Source organism: Schistocerca piceifrons, chromosome 4, assembly GCF_021461385.2.
Source record: "Schistocerca piceifrons isolate TAMUIC-IGC-003096 chromosome 4, iqSchPice1.1, whole genome shotgun sequence".
Classification (NCBI taxonomy): domain Eukaryota; kingdom Metazoa; phylum Arthropoda; class Insecta; order Orthoptera; family Acrididae; genus Schistocerca; species Schistocerca piceifrons.
The window spans coordinates 302,328,257-302,352,733 of record NC_060141.1 but is presented as its reverse complement, the minus strand read 5'-3'; the positions used below and the strand labels follow the sequence as shown (position 1 = coordinate 302,352,733).

The 24,477-nt window shown below is 45.1% G+C and overlaps 1 protein-coding gene across 1 annotated transcript in view; it reads left to right on the top strand.

The window, feature by feature from the left end:
• Positions 1-24,173, top strand: part of LOC124794776 (UDP-glycosyltransferase UGT5-like) — a 136,491-nt gene extending 112,318 nt beyond the window's left edge. The window contains exons 4-5 of the mRNA XM_047258410.1: positions 21,003-21,222; positions 23,047-24,173. Coding sequence (XP_047114366.1) covers positions 21,003-21,222; positions 23,047-23,347 — 521 coding nt within the window. The 3' untranslated portion in view covers positions 23,348-24,173. The remainder of the gene's footprint in view (positions 1-21,002; positions 21,223-23,046) is intronic.
• Positions 24,174-24,477: the final 304 nt, after the last annotated feature.

Genomic DNA, 24,477 nt, shown 5'->3' with positions numbered 1-24,477 from the left:
GTGTGTGTGTGTGTGCGTGTGTGTGTGTGGGTTCTGCCTTGTCAGACACTTTTATTCAGGAAAGTGCTGTGCCTCAGTGTTCCGTCCTGAGCGTCATCCTCCTTGCTTTTGACATTAACCCTATAGAGGCCTGTCTCCCGATGGATATCTCCAGCTCCCATTTTGTTGACAATTAAGGGGTGTCAACAGATGGGGCATGGATACTTCTTCGAATTTATGATCATATCGCTGCAGATCAGTATGTGCACATCATGAAACATACAATGGTGCCAAACTTGAGAGTTTACTACTTCAGTGGAGTCGTCCAGTTCCAGCAAGACCACTCATCAGTTCATATGGGTCGACTCATTCAGCAATAGTTTTCATAACAAGCTGACATTGATCTGATTGACTAGCCTGTTTGAGTGCCAGACTTGAATCCTACTGAAAATTTGTGGGCCAAAATGAAGTCACATGAACTTAGACTGGCTGACACCATCCCCATGGCTGGCCGGGGTGGCCAAGCGGTTCTAGGTGCTACAGTCCGGAACTGTGCAACTGCTACGGTCACAGGTTCAAATCCTGCCTCGGGCATGGATGTGTGTGATGTAATTAGGTTAGTTAGGTTTAAGTGGTTCTAAGTTCTAGGGGACTGATAACCTCAGAAGTTAAGTCCCATAGTGCTCAGAGCCATTTGAACCATTTTTTGAACCATCCCCATGCTCACCTCACCAACTGTTGGATCTGGTGTTGGAAACATGGAAGTGTGTTTGATGATAAGACATGCGTGACCACCTGCATGCCACATTCAATGAGGCAGGCAATTTATGCTAATGGTGGGTGGATATCATTCTAGCCTCATACCTGATGCGAAACTTTCTTGTCTTGTATTACTCGTCTTTGTCATAATTGTGTGTTTGTTAGTGGAAATCTGTGGAATCATTGTACTTTCAATTTTATTTATTGAACTAGCTTACAAAGCCAGCATTGCCCAAATATTTCTTTGCCAATTTTCTATTAGACACAAAAATAAAAAGTGAACTTCATTTGTAGTGAAGTACTGAAGAAATTAAATTTCCATGAGCTCATGAAAACACTTCTGAAACTAAGAAAAAGTCATACAAAGAAATAGGCATAATGTACAAATGTATAAGTACAGCATACAAATAAGGAAACATGATCCCAGACAATTTCTGTACACTTGGTGCAGGTGCTGCTTCATGTGTTTACAATACAATTTTTGCAAACATCTCTATAGTATCACCTCTCCATAGCTAATAGAAAACTTTGATTTTGTACAACCATTTACACTTAACAGTTGAAAGCTGTCAAAGGTGCAGCCAGGTGTCAGATTTTCTTGAGTTGACTCAGTTTTAGGGGTGTCTCAGTAGTTAATAATAAATGTATTAAACATAATGCCTGTCCCCCCCCACACGCACACACATGCGCACTCTCATAATATGTATGGATTACTACTATTTAATACATGTAAATATGGGAACATCGCCCCCCCTCTCGCCCCCCCCTCTCGCCCCCCCCCTCTCGCCCCCCCCTCTCGCCCCCCCTCTCGCCCCCCCCTCTCGCCCCCCCCTCTCGCCCCCCCCTCTCGCCCCCCCCCTCTCGCCCCCCCTCTCGCCCCCCCCCTCTCGCCCCCCCTCTCGCCCCCCCCTCTCGCCCCCCCCTCTCGCCCCCCCCTCTCGCCCCCCCTCTCGCCCCCCCCTCTCGCCCCCCCCTCTCGCCCCCCCCTCTCGCCCCCCCCTCTCGCCCCCCCCTCTCGCCCCCCCCTCTCGCCCCCCCCTCTCGCCCCCCCCTCTCGCCCCCCCCTCTCGCCCCCCCTCTCGCCCCCCCCTCTCGCCCCCCCCTCTCGCCCCCCCCTCTCGCCCCCCCCTCTCGCCCCCCCTCTCGCCCCCCCCTCTCGCCCCCCCTCTCGCCCCCCGCTCTCGCCCCCCCTCTCGCCCCCCGCTCTCGCCCCCCGCTCTCGCCCCCCGCTCTCGCCCCCCGCTCTCGCCCCCCGCTCTCGCCCCCCGCTCTCGCCCCCCGCTCTCGCCCCCCGCTCTCGCCCCCCGCTCTCGCCCCCCGCTCTCGCCCCCCGCTCTCGCCCCCCGCTCTCGCCCCCCGCTCTCGCCCCCCGCTCTCGCCCCCCGCTCTCGCCCCCCGCTCTCGCCCCCCGCTCTCGCCCCCCGCTCCTCTGGCCCCCCCCATCTGCGCTGCGGGCACATGTCGTCATGGTGTGAGGCTGAGCCCCTTTGTGGCGATTGTGGACGTCCTCTTCACGAGGAACATACATGCACCCCACCACCTTGGTGCGTCAATTGTCCTGGCATCCACTCACCTAGATCTTGAGACTGCCCCGCGTATCAGATGGAGAAGAAGATTCAAGAATTAAAAACTTTGGATCGCCTCTCTTATTCTGAGGCCAGGAAGAAGTATGACTGCCTCCATCCCGTGACGTTGACAACTTCATTTGCCTCAGGCATGTCCACTCCTTTCACAGTATCCTCATCCCTATCCTGTCCCCCCTCCACCTCCTCACCCCATCTGTGGTCTATGCCCCCGCCTCCCAAATCCCTCTCTTCCAAATCCTCCTCCCTCGCGGCCCCTGCCCCCCCCCCACCCCTGCCCCAGGGGTCACCCTTCCTCCTCCCCCTCTGCTGCCTGAGAAGCGATCCTCTTCTCAGGCTTCCATTGGGGAAACGTTCCGGACCCCGGCTTCCGAGGTCTGGCATTCCAAAACGGACCCCACGCGTGAGGACCTTCTTCGGGTCCAGCCCACCATCCCCATGCCTCATCGGACTTCCCAGAAGGCATCAAAGGAGCCGGGACGCTCTGCTGCCAGGCGCTCAGCTGGCCTCTCGTCGGCGAATGATGCTGCCCCTCCTATGCAACCTGGGAATGCGGCTGCAGCTGGCGATGACTCGATGGAACAGGATCCGCCTCCCGCCGGTTGTAGTGTTGTTCCCTCAAAACCTGGCCCTCCGTGGCCGTCGAGGTGACCAGCTCTTCACTCGTTTCATTCCCCCTTTTTTCTGACTAGTGATGGCTCTTCAAAAAAGAGACAGCATTGGTCGTATATTTTTTACTATTGCAAAATCGATTTTCTGTCACTGAGTGACCATCTTCAGTGCTATATTGTATAACTTAAATTGGGATGCACTGTTGTCACTAAGCTTACGGCAATCACATAGTCTATGTGATTGCCGTAAGCTTAGTGGCAACAGTGCATCCCAATTTAAGTTATACAATATAGCAATGAAGATGGTCACTCAGTGACAGAAAATCTATTTTGCAACAGTAAAAAATATACGACCAATGCTGTCTCTTTTTTGAAGTATACCTGTTACCTGGTCGTAGTGCACAAGACAACATGGAGTCGCCAATCAATAGTGATGGCTCTGTTACATTGGAAGATAAGAGGTATTCGATCTAATCCGGAGGAATTACAACTGCTCCTCCACCTGCACTGTCTGCTCATCCTTGGTCTCCAGGGAACCAAGGTGCGCCCAACTGACCGTATTGCTTTTCCCCACTATACCTCGGAGCAGTCTGACCTTACCCCTGTGGACGGTATTCCAGCTCATGGTGGGGTCATGTTGCTCGTTCGGGACGATGTCTATTACCATCCCATCCCATTGACCACCCCACTCCAAGCAATAGCTGTCCATATTTCTCTTTCTGCCTTTACTTTTTCCGTTTGTACCGTCTACACTCCATCGTCATCCGCAGTTAGTCGGGCTGACATGATGCACCTGATTGTTCAGCTTCCTCCGCCGTTTTTATTGTTTGGCGACTTCAATGCCCATCATCCCCTTTTGGGCTCTCCTGCATCCTGTCAGAGATGCTCCCTCTTGGCGGATGTCTTCAACCATCTCAATCATGTCTGCCTCAATACTGGCGCCCCAACTGGCCTTACTTTGGTTTGGCACAGACGACGGGAGTGTCATTAGTGGCTGTATTGGCACAGGGCATACAGCAGCAACTCAAGGCCTTATGGTGTGGAGCGCTATTGGGTACAACCACAAATAACCATTGATGTGTGTCCAAGGCACTGTGACCAGTGTGACTTATGTGAATGACATCCTGCGACTCACAGCCATACCCTTCCCACACAACACCCCAGATGCCATTTTTCAGCAAGACAATGCACGACAACATGTTGCTGCATGAAGACATGCCTTCTTGATGTCAGTCTTTTTTTCCTGCCCTGCCAGATGACAAGACTTGTCACTGATCTAAAATGTGTGGAATATAGTGAAGTGACAGTTGCAGCATTGTGACCCAATGCCAAACACCACATATGAAATTTTGAACCAGGTGAATGCAACATGGACAGCTATATCACAGGATGGCACAGAGTCTCATACATGTGAATGGTATCACAGATGGAACAAGTTACACTACTGGCCATTAAAATTGCTACACCAATAAGAAATGCAGATGATAAATGGGTATTCATTGGACAAATATATTATACTAGAACTCACATGTGATTTCATTTTCACGTAATTTGGGTGCATAGATCCTGAGAAATCAGTACCCAGAACAACCACCTCTCGCCATAATAACGGCCTTGATACGCCTGGGCATTGAGTCAAAAAGAGCTTCGATGATGTGTACAGGTACAGCTGCCCATGCAGCTTCAAGACGATACCACAGTTCATCAAGAGTAGTGACTGGTGTATTGTGATGAGCCAGTTGCTTGGCCACCATTGACCAGACGTTTTCAATTGGTAAGAGATCTGAGAATGTGCTGGCCAGAGCAGCAGTCAAACATTTTCTGTATTCAGAAAGGCCCATACAGGACACGCAACATGCAGTCGTGCATTATCCTGCTGAAATGTAGGGTTTTGCAGGGATCAAATGAAGGGTAGAGCTACAGGTCATAACACATCTAAAATGTAACCTCCACTGTTCAAAGTGCTGTCAATGCGAACAAGAGGTGACCGAGAAGTGTAACCAATGGCATCCCATACCATCATGCTGGGTGATATGCCAGTATGGCGATGACGAATACACACTTCCAATGTGCATTCGCCACGATGTCACCAAACACAAATGCGACCATCGTGATCAGAACATGGATTCATCCAAAAAAAAGGCGTTTGCCATCCGTGCACCCAGTTTCGTCGTTGAGTACACCATTGCAGGTGCTCCTGTCTGTGATGCAGCGTCAAAGGTAACCATAGCCATGGTTACTGAGCTGATAGTCCATGCTGCTGCAAACTTCAACGAATTGTTCATGCAGATGGTTCTTGTCTTGCAAAAGTCCCCATTTGTTGACTCGGGGATTGAGATGTGGCTGCACGATCCGTTAGTCATGCAGATAAGATGCCTGTCATCTCGACTTCTAGTGATAAGAGGCCATTGGGACCCAGCATGGTGTTCTGTATCACCCTCCTGAACCCACCGATTCCATTTTCTGTTAACAGTCATTGGATCTCAACCAACGCGAGCAGCGATGTCGTGATACGATAAACAGCCAATCGCAATAGGCTACAATCCAACCTTCATCAAAGTTGGAAACATGATGGTACGCATTTCTCCTCCTTACACGAGGCATCAAAACAACATTTCACCTGGCAATGCTGGTCAGCTGCTGTTTGTGTATGAGAAACCAGTTGGAAACTTTCCTCATGTCAGCACGTTGTAGGTGTTGCCTTCGGTGCCAACCTTGTGTGAATGCTCTGAAAAGCCAATCATTTGCATATCACAGCATCTTCTTCCTGTTGGTTAAATTTCACATCTGTAGCACATCATCTTCATGGTGTAGCAATTTTCATGGCCAGTAGTGTATAAGGCCCCATGGCAGACCCTGTGCTGCCTAGGTGACAGGACACCTGCTGAACCGAGGTTACTGAAATGCTTATCATTTCTGCAAAACATACTAATGTAGATGTCCTGTGAATATGAACATCCTATCTCTAGTCATTCAGGGTGTTAAGTTTTTTCTGAACATAAGTGTATGTACGCTATTTGATCAAAAGTATCTGGACACCCCGAAAAAATATACATTTTTCATGTTAGGTGCATTGTGCTGCCACTTACTGCCAGGTACTCCATATCAGCAACCTCAGTAGTCATTGCCACTTGTCATATGTCTGTACACGAGATTCCCACACTCCTAAACAACCATAGGTCCACTGTTTCCTATGTAATAGTTAAATGGAAATGTGAAAGTACACGTACAGCACTGTCTGACCTGAATCCCAAAGAACACCTTTGGGATGTTTTGGAACGCCGACTTCATGCCAGACCTCACCGACAGACATAGATACCTCTCCTCAGTGCTGCACTCCGTGAAGAATGGGCTGCCATTCCCCAAGGAACTTTACAGCACCTGATTGAACGTATGTCTGTGAGAATGGAAGATGTCATCAAAGCTAAGGATGGGCCAGCATCATATTGAATTCCAGCATTACTAATGGAGCACCCCACGAACTTTTAAGTCATTTTCTGCCAGGTGTCCAGATACTTTTCATCACATAGTGTATGTCTGCCCTATGGCATAAGTAAAAAAAAAAAAGGCTTCTGATTTCTACAGCAAAACTTAGTCAGTTCACAGTGTATGAGAAATAGAAGACTTCAAGGGAACATGATGAACGTTACTGCAGTGTATTGATTTATGGAACAGTGCACAATGTCATGTCAGAACAAGACTTTAGGGAGAACTCTGACTCAAATTAAAGTGATAAAGAGAAGTACTGGTCAAATATAGAAAACTAAAGGGAAGTGAAGAAGGGAACAGTTACTGAGAAAAAAATTGAGAGACCGAAGAAATTAATGTAAATTAAGGCCAGATGGATGGTGAGAACCAAGGACTTGTTGCAACACCTGTTCCCAACTGTGGAGCTCTAAGAAGATGGTATCTTGGGGGCAGAATCTGGATCATGTTGTAGAGCATGTTCTGCAACAGGATAATGTCTTGTCAGTATACACCCTCTGGCTATGTCCATTCATCATAACAAGTATACATAAAAGCTGGTATACAATGTGTCATTTCACAAGGTAGGAGCCATAGAGTAGGGAACTGGGTGCAGAAGGAGTGTAGGGACTGACAAGGATATCGTAGAAATTGGGAGGGTGACGAAAAGCTATTCTAGTTGTGGTGGGCAAAATGTCACAGATGGACCTCATTGCAGGACATGATTTTAAGAAGCTGATTAATACATAATACTGAGTAACAAGTGGTGTACTCCTAAGTTATTTTTGGAGGGATCTTCACTATCAAGATTGGACACAATGGCCAAGGAAATCTGCTTTTGAACTAGGCTGGTGGGGTAATTACATCCAGTGAAGGCTGAGGTGAGAATGATGCTGTTCTGCTGTAAAGAGTCTGCATCTGAGCAAATATGTTTGCCTCAAATGCCAAGGTTGTTTGGGAGGGAAAATTTGAAATGGGAAAGATGGGAACTGTCAAAATGTAAGTACTGTTCTTAACAGGTTTAATGTGCAAAGTATGTAGCTTACCTCGGTGAGGATGAGGTCAACATAAAGGAAAGTGCAGAGGATTTAGAATAGGACCATATGAAATTTATTTGGGAGAATGTATTTAGAGATTCTAAGAATTTTGACAGATTAGCCTCACCATGAGTCCATATGGCAAAGATGTCATGAATGTATCTAAGCCAAACTAGAGGCTAAAGGCTTATAGATCCCAGGAAAGCCCCCTCCCAGTGACTCAGGAAAAGGGTGGCTTAGGAAGGAGCCATTCTGTTTCCTGTGGCCACATGCCTGAACTGTTTGTATGTCTGCCCTTCGAAGGTGAAGTAGTTGTTGGTAAGCATAACGTTGATTAATGGACATTATAGGGTTGGAATTAGGTGGGTGCTGATTGAAGAAATGTTCAGCAGCAAGCATACTACATACAGTTTGGGATGCTGGTACAAATGGAGGTTGCATCAGTGGTGATAAGCAAGGTGTGTGGTGAGAGTGGTGCACGTTGTGGATGATCTAAAAATTGGCTGGTGTCTTTAATATAAGAGGGAAGTCTTTATACAATAGGTTGTGTTGTGACTTGGCGAGACAGCCAAGCCACTACGAGGTAGCCGAAAGGCACGTGTTTAAGCTCACGCAGGCTGGTGTGGGGTCTGGAACAGTTAAAGGAGTTGAGTCTAGTAAAAAAGGTACATAGCTGCTGGAATACTTAACTTTAATCCATAATTGGTGAACATTGGTCGGACGGTACATGCATCACAAGATAAATAGCAAATGATAATGGCGCCTTGCTAGGTCGTAGCAAATGACGTAGCTGAAGGCTATGCTACCTATCGTCTCGGCAAAATGAGAGCGTAATTTGTCAGTGAACCATCGCTAGCAAAGTTGGCTGTACAACTGGGGCGAGTGCTAGGATGTCTCTCTAGACCTGCCGTGTGGCGGCGCTCGGTCTGCAATCACTAACAGTGGCGACACGCGGGTCCGACGTATACTAACGGACTGCGGCCGATTTAAAGGCTACCACCTAGCAAGTGTGGTGTCTGGCGGTGACACCACATTCCTCCCACGCAAATTGGCGTACGGTTGTGTTATAAGGCTTCCGCCTGCCGTGGGGAGAACCCCATGTTGGCGTCTGCGATGAGGTGGGGAACCTAACAGGCGAGGCTGTGCCACCCGCACCCTGCCATTCGGTCCGAGGGGAGCTAAGAAACGCCTGAAAACCTAGTCCAGGGTGCACGCCAACATGCGGTGTATGCGCCCGTAAAGAGACAGGAGGGTCCGAAGGGTCAACCTCCAACGGGGCGGGGCACCCAACGGGCGAAGACGCCATGTGGTCCAGAGCGGGCAAGAGTTCCATGTCGGAGGACAGCTGGTCACGGGAAGCGATCGGCGGCGCGTGACCCAGGGAGGCGCCCGGCGGTTGCAGCGACGCGTCCACTGCGGGCGTCGCCGGCAGGAGAACAGGCGGTGGCGCGTCGCCATGGGCAAAATGGAAGGCAGCGTCGATAACACCTGGGGCTGAGGCGAGCCAGTAGATGGGTCCCCAGGGCGCTGACCGGATGGCACCGTCGCTGAAAGCAGTCGGGGAGCGGCAGATCCCATGCGACGACAGAGGCGCAGCTGATTGAGATGCCGACGCACCTCATCAGAGCCCCCAAAACCAGATACATAGCGCGGCCGAGGCAGCGAAGAATGCGCCCTGTGAGCCAACGCCGTGAACCTCGATAGTTGCGATAGTATACGACGTCGCCTGGGGCAAAAGCAGGTGTCTTCCGCTGCACAGGAACCTGATGCGGCGGATGTAGCAAAGACATCAATGAGGGCGACCGTGGAGCAGCTCAGCCGGCGAGCGACCATCTCGGGGCTGAGAGCGATACGAGGACAAAAAGAGCAATAACGCGTCCTCCCGAGAATGCGACTCTTTTAACTTCAACATCTGTGACTTGAAAGTCCGGACCAATCGTTCAGCGGCACCGTTTGACTGTGGCGAAAACGGCGCGGACGTCAGATGTTGAATACCATTGGCCTTGAAGAATGACTGAAATTCTGCGGACATGAATTGTGGGCCATTGTCGGAAACAATAGTCTGTGGAAGACCTTCAATGCAAAAGATAGCGGATAACGCTTGGATGGTGGCAGATGACGTCGTGGAAGACATCCGGACAACAAAAGGAAAATTACTGAATGAATCTACCACAACCAACCATCGAGCATTCCAGAATGGACCAGCAAAATCAATGTGTAAGCGTTGCCAAGGGGTAGTGGCTTTCGGCCATGCAAAGAATTTCCGCGGTGGTGCGGATTGTTGTTCGGCACACGCCATGCAAGAAGAACACATATTCGTAATCGCAGCATCAATTCCGAACCAAGTACAGTGCTGACGAGCAAGTTGTTTTGTTCTCACTATACCCCAATGTCCTTGGTGGAGAAGCCGTAAGACAGAGGACTGTAACGAACGTGGGACCACGACCCTGGACTGATCATTATCAGAATGCAACAGCAACACACCATGTCGAACAAAAAGTCTCTCCTTGTGAGCAAAAAATCGGCGAACCAACGGATCCCCGATCCGCGACTTTGACAAGGGCCATTACGTAGCAACAAAACGCAGAATGGTAGCAAGGACGGGGTTGGCAGCTGTGGCTGTAGCTACACGAAGAAAATCAATCAGAAACGATTCGACCACGTCATCGGTTTCCGAATCAATGAACATGTAAGCAAGTTCGGAGGAATCGAATGCTCTATCCTCAGCAACAGGCAAACAAGACAACGCATCAGCGTTTCCGTGCTTAGCAGTGGACTGATACAAGATATCGTTGCGGTACTGCGTGAGGAAAATAGACCAGCAGAATGAATTTCTGCGCTGTACGTGGACATACAGGCTTGTCTGGACGAAAAAGCGCTGCCAAAGGTTTGTGGTCTGTGATGATGGTAAAGTGACGACCATACAAGAAATCATGAAACTTATTAACACCAAATATGAGAGCCAATGCTTCTTTCTCGATCTGTGAATAATTTCTTTGCGCAGACGAGAGCAATTTGGACACAAAGGCAATATGGCGATCGTGCGATCCATCTTTATGCGCAAGCACAGCACCGATCCCGAAATCCGATGCATCTACCATCAACAAAAGGGGTTTCTGGGGATGGAATGGCGTAAGGCAAGTATTGGAAAGCAACGCCGATTTCAACTGGCGAAAGGCGCGTTCGCATTCCGTCGTCCAGACGAATGGAACACCTTTACGGCATAAGCGATGAAGCGGAGTTGAAATGGAAGAGGTGTGGCGCACATATTTATGATAGTAATTGATTTTTCCCAGGACACTCTGTAGCTGCTTCAAATTCTGCAGTGAAGGCAAGTCTTGTATGGCACGGAGGTGCTCTGGACTGGGATGTATGCCTTGGTCATTGAGTACATGTCCAAAATAGGGTAAGTCACGAGCAAAAAACACACATTTGTCCTTCCGCAAGCGAAGACCATTTTGTCGCAAAACCTGAAATAATGATCTGAGATTTGCTAAATGTTCTTCTTCCGTCTTTCCGGAGATCACAATATCGTCCAGATAGTTTGCTGCAGTAGGGACCGATGCACAAACCGTTTGTAGATATAGCTGAAACAATGCAGGAGCGGAAGCACACCCGAATGGCAGTTGTTTGAATCGGTACAACCAAGATGCGTGTTAACCACTAAAACGCGTTGGGATTAGTCGTCCACTGGTATTTGCAAGTACGCATCTGCTAGGTCCAACTTCGAAAAATATTTACCCGGGCACAGTTTGTCAAAAAGATCTTCCGGGCGGGGTAAAGGAAAAGTTGCAGTCACTAGTTGTTGATTCACTGTAGCCTTGAAGTCCACACAGTCTGAATTTTCCGGAAGGCTTATGCAAAATTACTAAGGGTGATGCCCAGAGAGAAGCCTGCACAACTTCAATTACACCTTGTGATTCCAAATCGTTCAATGTTCTTGCGACCTCATCACGCAATGCATGGGGAACATTGCATACTCTGAAAAATTTCGGTTGCGTGTTGACTTTCAGTTCCAAATGTGCTTCATAGTTCTTAGTGCAACCAAGGCCCGGTGCAAAAAGTCTGCAAATTCTTTACATAGACGAGAAACACTGTCTGAAGGCACAGTCTGGTTCACTGATAGGACTTGATTGACTATAGACAAGTTAAATAACTGAAACAAATCGAAACCAAACAGGTTCACTGCAGAAGAAGAACGAAGGACGTACAATGACACAAGTTTTGTTTGTCTCTTGTATGTTGCAAGAAGGCTGCACTGTCCTAACACAGGGATATGCTGACCGGAATAGCTACTGAGCTTAACATTGGCGGCACGCAACAGAGGTGTGCCCAGCTGTTTGTACGTGTCGTGATTGATCAATGAAACTGCAGCTCCGGTATCGAGCTGGAATGGTATCACGTTGCCATTAGTGTCCAAGTCTACAAAAAGTTTATTGTCCTGCTGACAACAAGAGCGACTGTCTCGTGCAACGTGAACGGACACTGGGACATAATCACTTGCGACTTGACGTGATTTCCGGCGACGTCAACGCACACTGTTGGTGGGACGAACACAGTCACTGTTACAGAGAGTGGCACTGGGCGGAGTGGAATGAACTACATGAATTTCCATGGGCGAAGGTTCACGAGCCTGATTATTCTTGGTTTGATTCAGATTCCGGCGTGAAGCAAAGGGCCTGGAATGGTTATGAGTGTCTGTTCTGAGCTTTTTCTGGCAAACACTTTGAACATGTCCTTTTTTATTACAGAAAAAGCAAATAGCCTGGCATGACGGGCAATTCTCACGCGAATGTCTAGTAGCACACCGCAGGCATGATTTTAGCACTGCATTTGCTTGCTTGCATGGCACACGTGGCGGAGAGCTTTGCGGCAGCTGCACGTACGGGCACGAGGGCTGTTTACTGTTCCGTGCAGCGCGCCCGGCGGGCCGGTGAACCTGACACATGGGCGGCGAAATTTCAAATGATTCCTGAGCAAAGTCAAGTGTGTCCTGCTGATCCAATATGTCTATCACTTGTTGAAGGGACGGATTGACTAGTTTCAAAATCTGTTCCCTTATACGAACATCAGAAACGTTCTGTGCAATAGCATCATGTACCATAGTATCTGAATAAGGGAGTCCACATTCACACTCAAAAGCACAATCCCTAGTAAGGCCTTGCAAAGTTGCAACCCACTCCCTATTAGTCTGACCAGCCGTACGTTTTGTACGAAAGAAGGTATACCTTTTTGCAAGTACATTGACTGATTCTTTGAAATATGCATCTAATGCAGACAAAATTTCGTCTTACGACAGAGTTGCTACGTCGCATCGGGGAAATAATTTCACTATCACACGGTACGTCTAGATGCCTACGGTGGAAAGGAGAAAAGGCTGCCGCTCATTACCTTGAATTCTGTAGGTGGCGAGATGGAATCCAAATTGGGGTGACCACTCTGTCCAGCTTTCCAGTGCAGCATCAAAAGGACAAAAAGGTGGTGCAACTGCGTGTTGTGGCTGCGGTAGCGGTGGAGTGGCGGAGCCACATCGTTTTGCATTGCACGTTGACCCTGGACGAGCTGTCCAAGGGCATCCAATAAGGCCTGCATCTGCTGATTCTGCAAGTGATAAAATTCGGACAGTACATCTGGAGATTGTGGCGAAGCCATGACCCAAGTAAATCAATATAGGTACGAACGCAGAACTCTCATCACCAAACTGTTGTGACTTGGCGAGACAGCCAAGCCACTACAAGGTAGCTGAAAGGCACACGTTTAAGCTCACGCAGGCTGGCATGAGGTCTGGAACAGTTAAAGGAGTTGAGTCTAGTAAAAAAGGTACATAGCTGCTGGAATACTTTAATCCATAATTGGTGAACATCGGTCGGACGGTACATGCATCACAAGATAAATAGCAAATGATAATGGCGCCTTGCTAGGTCGTAGCAAATGACGTAGCTGAAGGCTATGCTAACTATTGTCTCGGCAAATGAGAGCGTAATTTGTCAGTGAACCATCGCTAGCAAAGTCGGCTGTACAACTTGGGCGAGTGCTAGGATGTCTCTCTAGACCTGCCGTGTGGCGGCGCTCGGTCTGCAATCACTGACAGTGGCGACACATGGGTTCGATGTATACTAACGGATCGTGGCCGATTTAAAGGCTACCACCTAGCAAGTGTGGTGTCTGGCGGTGACACCACAGGTTGCAGGTGTTGGTCAAGTACAGCAGATATACATTCAATGGGTGCTTTGAAGCCAGCAACTTTGGGACGGCCAGGATGATTCAGTCTGTGGATCTTAGGAAGAAGGCAAAAGGTGGGGGTTTGTGATTTGAGTGTGATAAGACTTTCTATGGATTGAGGTGTACATTCTTGTGAGGTGCCTGAGGTCTTAAGGAGAGGCTATAGGTCAGTTTGTATTGTAGGAATGGGATCATGATGGCAGATATTGAATGTAGAGATGTCAGGCTGCTGGCACAGATCCTCGCTTACATACTCCCATCAGTCAAGTACTACAGTGGTAGATCCCTTGTCAACCAGGAAGATAATGAGGGAGTCAGTTTTTAGGGAATGAAGAGCCTAGAGTTCTGCAGAAGACTTGTTAGGGTCATTTTGCAGGGACGTGATGAAGGGCTGTGAAGTAGTGCTAAATGTTAGGAATTCCTGGAAGGCTTGTAAGGTAGCGGTGGTGGATAAAGTCAGGATCGTGGTCAGCACTGTTCAAGGCAGGGTTCAATATCAGGTTTACTGCTCAAAATGTTTTGGGATTGGGTTTGCAAAGTGATATTTCCAGTTGACATTACATGTGAAGGAAAGTAGGTCCTTCACCAAAGAAGCATGGTTACATTGAAGTTTAGGGATGAATGTGAGACCCTTAGATAATAAAGAAATTCAAAATGGGACAGTGCCTTAGATGAGTGGCTGAGAACACTGCACTGTCATGACTGGTTCTTTTGATTATGAGAAGGTTGGTTAAGCTCGATTTGTAGGACAGGAGTGGTGGTTGTTGGTGTGGTTGTTCTAGAGAGCTGGAGAGATATGGGAAGGGAAACAAAACTGTTGAGGTAGTTAGGAGAAGGTAGGATAGCTTTTTGAGGTAAAGTCTAGCCTATTGTTGCAATCTGAAGTTCAGCTGGGGGTTGATACCACCCAAGGAAATATGAGGGGCAGATAACTGCTGGATTTTGTAGGAGGATAGTAGTCTGGTGGAGTGGAAATGACAGAAGAGGCATGTAGGTCGCATTAGCTGGTTAAGTGGTACAGATGGCTGAATGGAAACTATAAAAGGAAGTGGTGTAGAGTAGGATTACATCCAGAAATAAGGACTTTCAGTGTTAGGCCTTTGGGGGGTAACTCCCAGTGGCAATCAGGTTTCAAGAAACAGAATGTGGAACCTTAGTTTCCTTCAGTCTCAGCATTTCTTCGGAGTATCTATTCCTTCCTTCACATCACTTTAGTTTTCTGTATCTTTTATTTTCTGATCTATTTTCCCCACACCCCCATATCTACCACATACAATTTACTTAGCATTCTGACCTTATTAAATTGTGCACAATGTTTTGTCAGTAATCTGTCTTGTTTATTACCACATCTTTCACGTTTAAGCTCTCAGGTTTTTAAATCTCATGTGAAGCAGTCCTAAATTATCAGTCTTCCTTCTCATCCCATCCGGTAAGTCTCCCCTGACCTGGGCTTTTGTGCAGCTTTCCTGAATGCTCCCAATTTCCTAAACCTCACCAATCTCTTTCCTTCACCACTCTTCCTTCCTCTTCATATTTTCTGTTAAAAGGATGACCCAGTGGCTCTGAAAGCTTGAATATTTCCGTACCTCTGTATATATTTTCTCCTGCTGCTGCTTGGTGAATAGATTTTTTTATCCATCCAATTACATTATGTTCTCAAAAACTGGTAATTTTGGTTGATATATAGGAAACAGTTAGAAATATGAAGTAAAGAAATCCATGCACAAGTTAAAGGCAAAAGGTAGCTACAATGAAATAGATGAATTATGGGAACATTGAAAAACATGGAGTGTAAGTACAAAGCAGCAATAGTAAAGAAAGTTAAAAGAACCAAAAATGAATTGGAAATCATGTACTGGGTGGTCCATTAATTGTGACCGGGCCAAATATCTCGCGAAGTAAGCGTCAGATGAAAAAGCTACAGAGAACGAAGCTCATCTAGCTTGAAGGGGGAAACCAGATGGCGTTGTGGTTAGCCCGCTAGATAGTGCTGCCGTAGGTCAAACGGATATAAACTGCGTTTTTTTTTTTAAATAGGAACCCCCATTTTTATTACATATTCATGTAGTACTTAAAGAAATATGAATGTTTTAGTTGGACCACTTTTTTCGCTTTGTGATAGATGACACTGTAATAGTCACAAATGTATAAGTACATTGTATCACCCAACATTCCGCCAGTGCGGACGGTATTTGCTTCATGTTAAAATGGACTGTTTACCAATTACAGGAAAGGTCAATATAGTGTTGATGTATGGCTATTGTGATCAAAATGCCCAACGGGCATATGCTATGTATGCTGCTCGATATCCTGGATGACATCATCAAAGTGTCCGGACTGTTCACTGGATAGTTACTTTATTTAAGGAAACAGGAAGTGTTCAGCCACACGTCAAACATCAACCATGACCTGCAACAAATTATTATGCCCAAGTAGGTGTTTTAGCTGCTGTCACGGCTAATACACATATCAGTAGCAAACCAAATTGCACAAGAATCGGGAATCTCAAAAACGTCGGTGTTGAGAATGCTACATAAACACCGATTGCACCTGTACCATATTTATATGCACCAGGAATTGCATGGCGATGACTTTGAATGCCGTGTACAGTTCTGCCACTAGGCACAAGAGAAATTATGGGATGATGACAGATTTTTTGCACTCGTTCTATTTAGCGACGAAGCATCATTCACAAACAGCGGTAATGTAAACTGGCGCAATATGCAGTATTGGGCAACGGAAAATCCATGATGGCTGCGATAAGTGGAATATCAGCAACCTTGGCGGGTTAATGTATGGTGCGGCATTATGGGAGGAAGGATAATTGGCTCCCATTTTATCAATGGCAATCTAAATGGCCCCCCCAATGAACCATGGACCTTGCCGTTGGTGGGGAGGCTTGCGTGCCTCAGCGATACAGATAGCCGTACCGTAGGTGCAACCACAACGGAGGGGTATCTGTTGAGAGGCCAGACAAACGTGTGGTTCCTGAAGAGGGGCAGCAGCCTTTTCAGTAGTTGCAAGGGCAACAGTCTGGATGATTGACTGATCTGGCCTTGTAACAATAACCAAAACGGCCTTGCTGTGCTGGTACTGCGAACGGCTGAAAGCAAGGGGAAACTACAGCCGTAATTTTTCCCGAGGGCATGCAGCTTTACTGTATGATTACATGATGATGGCGTCCTCTTGGGTAAAATATTCCGGAGGTAAAATAGTCCCCCATTCGGATCTCCGGGCGGGGACTACTCAAGAGGATGTCGTTATCAGGAGAAAGAAAACTGGCGTTCTACGGATCGGAGCGTGGAATGTCAGATCCCTTAATCGGGCAGGTAGGTTAGAAAATTTAAAAAGGGAAATGGATAGGTTGAAGTTAGACATAGTGGGAATTAGTGAAGTTCGGTGGCAGGAGGAACAAGACTTCTGGTCAGGTGACTACAGGGTTATAAACACAAAATCAAATAGGGGTAATGCAGGAGTAGGTTTAATAATGAATAGGAAAATAGGAATGCGGGTAAGCTACTACAAACAGCATAGTGAACGCATTATTGTGGCCAAGATAGATACGAAGCCCACGCCTACTACAGTAGTACAAGTTTATATGCCAACTAGCTCTGCAGATGACGAAGAAATTGAAGAAATGTATGATGAAATAAAAGAAATTATTCAGATTGTGAAGGGAGACGAAAATATAATAGTCATGGGTGACTGGAATTCGAGTGTAGGAAAAGGGAGAGAAGGAAACATAGTAGGTGAATATGGATTGGGGGACAGAAATGAAAGAGGAAGCCGCCTGGTAGAATTTTGCACAGAGCACAACATAATCATATCTAACACTTGGTTTAAGAATCATGAAAGAAGGTTGTATACATGGAAGAACCCTGGCGATACTAAAAGGTATCAGATAGATTATATAATGGTAAGACAGAGATTTAGGAACCAGGTTTTAAATTGTAAGACATTTCCAGGGGCAGATGTGGACTCTGACCACAATCTATTGGTTATGACCTGTAGATTAAAACTGAAGAAACTGCAAAAAGGTGGGAATTTAAGGAGATGGAACCTGGATAAACTAAAAGAACCAGAGGTTGTACAGAGATTCAGGGAGAGCATAAGGGAGCAATTGACAGGAATGGGGGAAATAAATACAGTAGAAGAAGAATGGGTAGCTTTGAGGGATGAAGTAGTGAAGGCAGCAGAGGATCAAGTAGGTAAAAAGACGAGGGCTAGTAGAAATCCTTGGGTAACAGAAGAAATATTGAATTTAATTGATGAAAGGAGAAAATATAAAAATGCAGTAAGTGAAACAGGCAAAAAGGAATACAAACGTCTCAAAAATGAGATCGACAGGAAGTGCAAAATGGCTAAGCAGGGATGGCTAGAGGACAAATGTAAGGATGTAGAGGCCTATCTCACTAGGGGTAAGATAGATACCGCCTACAGGAAAATTAAAGAGACCTTTGGAGATAAGAGAACGACTTGTATGAATATCAAGAGCTCAGATGGAAACCCAGTTCTAAGCAAAGAAGGGAAAGCAGAAAGGTGGAAGGAGTATATAGAGGGTCTATACAAGGGCGATGTACTTGAGGAAAATATTATGGAAATGGAAGAGGATGTAGATGAAGATGAAATGGGAGATATGATACTGCGTGAAGAGTTTGACAGAGCACTGAAAGACCTGAGTCGAAACAAGGCTCCCGGAGTAGACAATATTCCATTGGAACTACTGACGGCCGTGGGAGAGCCAGTCCTGACAAAACTCTACCATCTGGTGAGCAAGATGTATGAAACAGGCGAAATACCCTCAGACTTCAAGAAGAATATAATAATTCCAATCCCAAAGAAAGCAGATGTTGACAGATGTGAAAATTACCGAACTATCAGCTTAATAAGTCACAGCTGCAAAATACTAACACGAATTCTTTACAGACGAATGGAAAAACTAGTAGAAGCCAACCTCGGGGAAGATCAGTTTGGATTCCGTAGAAACACTGGAACACGTGAGGCAATACTGACCTTACGACTTATCTTAGAAGAAAGATTAAGGAAAGGCAAACCTACGTTTCTAGCATTTGTAGACTTAGAGAAAGCTTTAGACAATGTTGACTGGAATACTCTCTTTCAAATTCTAAAGGTGGCAGGGGTAAAATACAGGGAGCGAAAGGCTATTTACAATTTGTACAGAAACCAGATGGCAGTTATAAGAGTCGAGGGACATGAAAGGGAAGCAGTGGTTGGGAAGGGAGTAAGACAGGGTTGTAGCCTCTCCCCGATGTTGTTCAATCTGTATATTGAGCAAGCAGTAAAGGAAACAAAAGAAAAATTCGGAGTAGGTATTAAAATTCATGGAGAAGAAATAAAAACTTTGAGGTTCGCCGATGACATTGTAATTCTGTCAGAGACAGCAAAGGACTTGGAAGAGCAGTTGAATGGAATGGACAGTGTCTTGAAAGGAGGATATAAGATGAACATCAACAAAAGCAAAACAAGGATAATGGAATGTAGTCTAATTAAGTCGGGTGATGCTGAGGGAATTAGATTAGGAAATGAGGCACTTAAAGTAGTAAAGGAGTTTTGCTATTTGGGGAGCAAAATAACTGATGATGGTCGAAGTAGAGAGGATATAAAATGTAGGCTGGCAATGGCAAGGAAAGCGTTTCTGAAGAAGAGAAATTTGTTAACATCCAGTATAGATTTAAGTGTCAGGAAGTCATTTCTGAAAGTATTCGTATGGAGTGTAGCCATGTATGGAAGTGAAACATGGACGATAAATAGTTTGGACAAGAAGAGAATAGAAGCTTTCGAAATGTGGTGCTACAGAAGAATGCTGAAGATTAGATGGGTAGATCACATAACTAATGAGGAAGTATTGAATAGGATTGGGGAGAAGAGAAGTTTGTGGCACAACTTGACCAGAAGAAGGGATCGGTTGGTAGGACATGTTCTGAGGCATCAAGGGATCACCAATTTAGTATTGGAGGGCAGCGTGGAGGGTAAAAATCGTAGAGGGAGACCAAGAGATGAATACGCTAAGCAGATTCAGAAGGATGTAGGTTGCAGTAGGTACTGGGAGATGAAAAAGCTTGCACAGGATAGAGTAGCATGGAGAGCTGCATCAAACCAGTCTCAGAACTGAAGACCACAACAACAACAATCTAAATGGTGCAGTCCATGCTGATTTCCTACGTAATGTTCTACTGATGTTACTACAAGATGTTTCACTGCATGACAGAATGGCGATGTACTTCAAACATGATGGATGTCTGGCACATAGCTCATGTGTGGTTGAAGCGGTATTGAATAGCATATTTCATGACAGGTGGATTGGTCGTCGAAGCACCATACCATGGCCTGCACGTTCACTGGATCTGATGTCTCCAGATTTCTTTCTGTGGGGAAAGTTGAAGGATATTTGCTATGGTGATCCACCGGGAATGCCTGACAGCATGCGTCGGCGCATCATCAGTGCATGTGCGAACATCACGGAAGGCGAACTACTCGCTGTTGAGAAGAATGTTGTCACACGTATTGCCAAATGCATTGAGGTTGACGGACATCATTTCGAGTATTTATTGCATTAATGTGGTATTTACAGGTAATCACACTGAAACAGCATGCGGTCTCAGAAATAAGTTCACAAAGGTACACGTATCACATTGGAACAACTGAAATAAAATGTTCAAATGTACCTACATTCTGTATTTTAATTTAAAAAACCTACCTGTTTCCAACTGTTCATCTAAAATTGTGAGCCATATATTTGTGACTATTACAGTGCCATCTATCACAAATTTTTGAAATTGGGCAGTTCTTTTATAGACTAACGTTGGTCTCCTGCTCCACTGTGATCCATATCACCTAGTGGCACCTGAAATTATTATTTGCTTTGAAACACCAAGCAGTGAAGTTCTTTTTATCATCATTATTGCTTTTTGTATACTGATATATGGAAAAGACATAGAGCAGTGAAGGCTCTATGCATGTGATTAGAGGCTTGTGTGCTTATACAGAGAAAACCTAGTACTTAAGTGCGAACGCGCACGTGCACACAGTGAGGATTTGCCATCCTACTGTTGTCTCGATTGTCTTAATTCAACTTTTATCATCTGAAGAACTGCAAGAAAACTGAGTATGCAGAGCAGAGTATATGTTACTATCCATATTTTAGTCAAGGAAAAAATTTGATGTGTCTGCAGAAAGTTGCAACTTCGAAGTGCTGAAAATTTATTATTATGCATAAAGCACTTTAAATTCATTTTCCTAACTTTTGCATATGGTACACTGTGTGTGCGTATATGAGACTTAAACTGATGACTAAGTATCATTTGAATTTCCATTTTGGTCTGTAGGTCATCCAAATGTAAGAGTATTTATGACACATGGAGGCTTGATGGGTACTATGGAAGCTATATACAATGGTGTTCCCATGCTATCAATGCCTCTATTTGGAGATCAGCCAAATAATGTTGCAGCCTGTGTGAAACGAGGAGTGAGTGTGGTAGTGCCCTACCAAAACATTACAAAGGAATCACTGCTGACAGCCCTGAAAACTCTGTTGAATGACCCTGGGTGTGTATAAACAATTAAATGCTCTCAGTATTACTGTTTAACATCCTTTTTTCTGTTAATTGTTTAAGCATAATTTTGTTATTTATGTTAATACCACACATTTAGTATATATCAACTTTTCTCCTGAAGAAGAATTATAACTATTCTGTACATTTTCCCTCCAGTTTGTGTAGTTAAGATACATTTTATTACTGCAGACTAAATTACGTGAAAATGTCAGATCATGTTGTTAAAGCTGCACAATATTTGGCCACGGTGGTCTAGCGGTTCTAGGCGCGCAGTCCGGAACCGCGCGTCTGCTACGGTCGCAGGTTTGAATCCTGCCTCGGGCATGGATGTGTGTGATGTCATTAGGTTAATTAGGTTTAAGTAGTTCTAAGTTCTAGGGGACTGATGACCACAGATGTTAAGTCCCATAGTGCTCAGAGCCATTTGAACCAGCCACAATATTTCAATGAGAGATAGCTGCTTGCCACCTACAAGTGATTACTAATGTGCTGCTGTTGTGGCTCACCAATACATCTAGTGGTTCACTCGAAAAGTGCAAGCACCAAGTGTGGGGCTATAATACCATTGTAGATGAATTGTAGATGATACCTAGAGCCCTCTGCTGGAGAAATGAGCCACAGGCCTCACATGGATGGAGAACTCAAAAGGATGTTTCTTCTACCTGTGTTTGTGGCGTGTCCTTTCAGCTCAGCAAGCTATTCAAGAAACAAAGTGTGTCTTCTGCTCCCCAGTGCTAGTGGAAACCTTGCAAGGTTCTGTAATAGACATCCTAGGTTTAAGGAGACCAAAAATAAATAAAATCCTGTGCCAATGTGGGAAATCATATATTGGCTAGACGTGTCACACTGTTAAAGATAGCTGCAGTGCACACACACATCACACCAGATTGGATCAGCCAGAAAAATCTGCTGTTGCTGAATACTGTCTTGATGTGGGACATAGCATGAACAATGGAGAGACAAAGATCCTGTGTCTGCCTCTGCATACTGGGAGTCCATTACTAAAGAAGTGGTCACAATACATATAACTAATGACGTGATGAACAGACACATGGGATTCCAACTTAACAAAGCTTGGGAACCAGCCTTGGTGATAACTAAGGCACTTGTCGGCCACAGATGAAAGAAACCAATGGCTGAAGACAGACAGTGAATCAAAGCCAGGACACTTAAGCGAAGTGCCAACACACTGTGTACTTGCACGATGGGTCTGCAACTTGCAGCCCCATTTTTTTCCACGTTGCAAATGAGAAAACTATGGCCCGTTTCTCTGCCAGGGGGCTATGGATGTTGACATCCTCAATGATTTGTGTCCAATGATGATACAGCTCCCACCCCGCATCTTGGTGCCTGCACCTTTCTAGCAAGCCAGCTATTTGTTACTAAGCACCTGATGATGACCAACAGCTGTCTTTGAAATATTGTGCGGCTTTGACAACATAATCTAACATTATCTGATGTGATGCCCATGAACTACTAAAAAAGTTAATATGTCAGGGAAAGTCTCAAACAGCAGAAGATTATATTCTTTCAAATATTTGTTGTGAAACAAATACTAACAAAGAGATAGAGGGGCTGGCCAGTACTTACCTCAGCTCAGTACAGCCGATAGATACACAAAAAACAGAACCGAAAATTTACGTTCTATCTATCAGCTGTACTGAGCTGAGGTAAGTACTGGCCAGCCCCTCTATCTCATTGTTAGTATTTGTTTCACATCTTTATATGAGATTTTCCATTAATCATTCAAATATTTGTTGTATTATACGAAGTACCTGTTACAGTATTTTACATGAGATTCGTTCTCTTTCCACAGATATAAAGAGCGGGCAATGAAACTGTCTCGGGCATTTAAAGATACACCAATGACACCTCTGGATACTGCAGTGTTCTGGTCGGAATATGTCATACGGCACAACGGTGCACCCTATCTGCGTTCAGCTGCAGTTGATCTACCCCGTTACCAGTACCTATTGCTTGATGTAACAGCCCTTTTGCTACTTGGTACTGTTCTGTCTCTTGTTATACTTGTATTCTGTACATGCATTGTTAGGCACAGTTTTCAAAAACCACAGACAGAAAGCAAAACAAAAGGTAAAAAGAAGAAAGATCAGTAGATCTACAGTTTGGGTGGTGATCATTGATGTAATGACACTTACACGCACACACTACAGTTTATCAGTTTTATTTTGACCATGTTTACCAACCACTTTTCAGAATTATCAGAGACATCTCTGCAGAGTGACAAATTGGCCCCTAACCATGTCATTTTATTTTAGCTGATGCTATGACCAAGCCTTCAACCACGAAATGGTCAGCAGTCTTAAATAACCTTGGCATCTAGTCCTGTGATATGTTTAGTTTCCCAGCATACCTGAATTATAAGATGCCCTGTAGGTGGCCATATGCAGTATATTTTGGAGACTGTTTGGCTCCCATGAATTTCCCTCAAAGAAAGAGAAAAAAAAAAAAAGTTTTGAAGCACAGCCTATATGCAGATTAATCAGTTTTGTGAACTTCACTACAACTCTGCACTTCATTGGAAAAAGCACTATATTTTATTAAGAGATCCATTTTAGAAAAAAGAAAAAACGCCATTCGTGTAACTCCTGAAAATTTGTACTGTAAGATGCTGAGAACATGAATGATTGTGAAACCATCTACCAATTCACCAAAACATGATGATAATCCTTTCTTTACTACATTCATAAATCTTGCATAACTAAATCTCATGATAAAAGTATGAGACTACGTCAGTTAGTTAACATTCTATTATAATACTTTTTTATTACCAGTGGAGAGTCAACTGCAATATACAGTAGTTTGAAATTACATATTTGCTCATATTCACAATAAATTAGGACATCATTTGCACTGAATGGCTCCATGTACCTTGAACACTGAAACCAGTCAATAAACATTCAAGGATAATATTATCATCAACATATGTTTACAGTTTCTTCAAATTACACGGAGTTTTCTGAAAATATGAAGTACAGATATCTTCAGCTGCCTTATCCTCCTCAGTGCTGAGCTTACATTTTGTGAATGAAAAGTTTATATTGATGATCAGTGCATACTCAGAGAACCCAATATTAAACACTTACAGAGGATGAGAACAATGCCACAGGAGTGTGAAGGTAGAGGTCATTGTCAAATGTAGTCCCAATGCTACAATGAAAAAATATATCACTGTATTGTGCTGCAATAAACAGTCACTTATTCAACAGTGTAGTTGAAGAGTAAA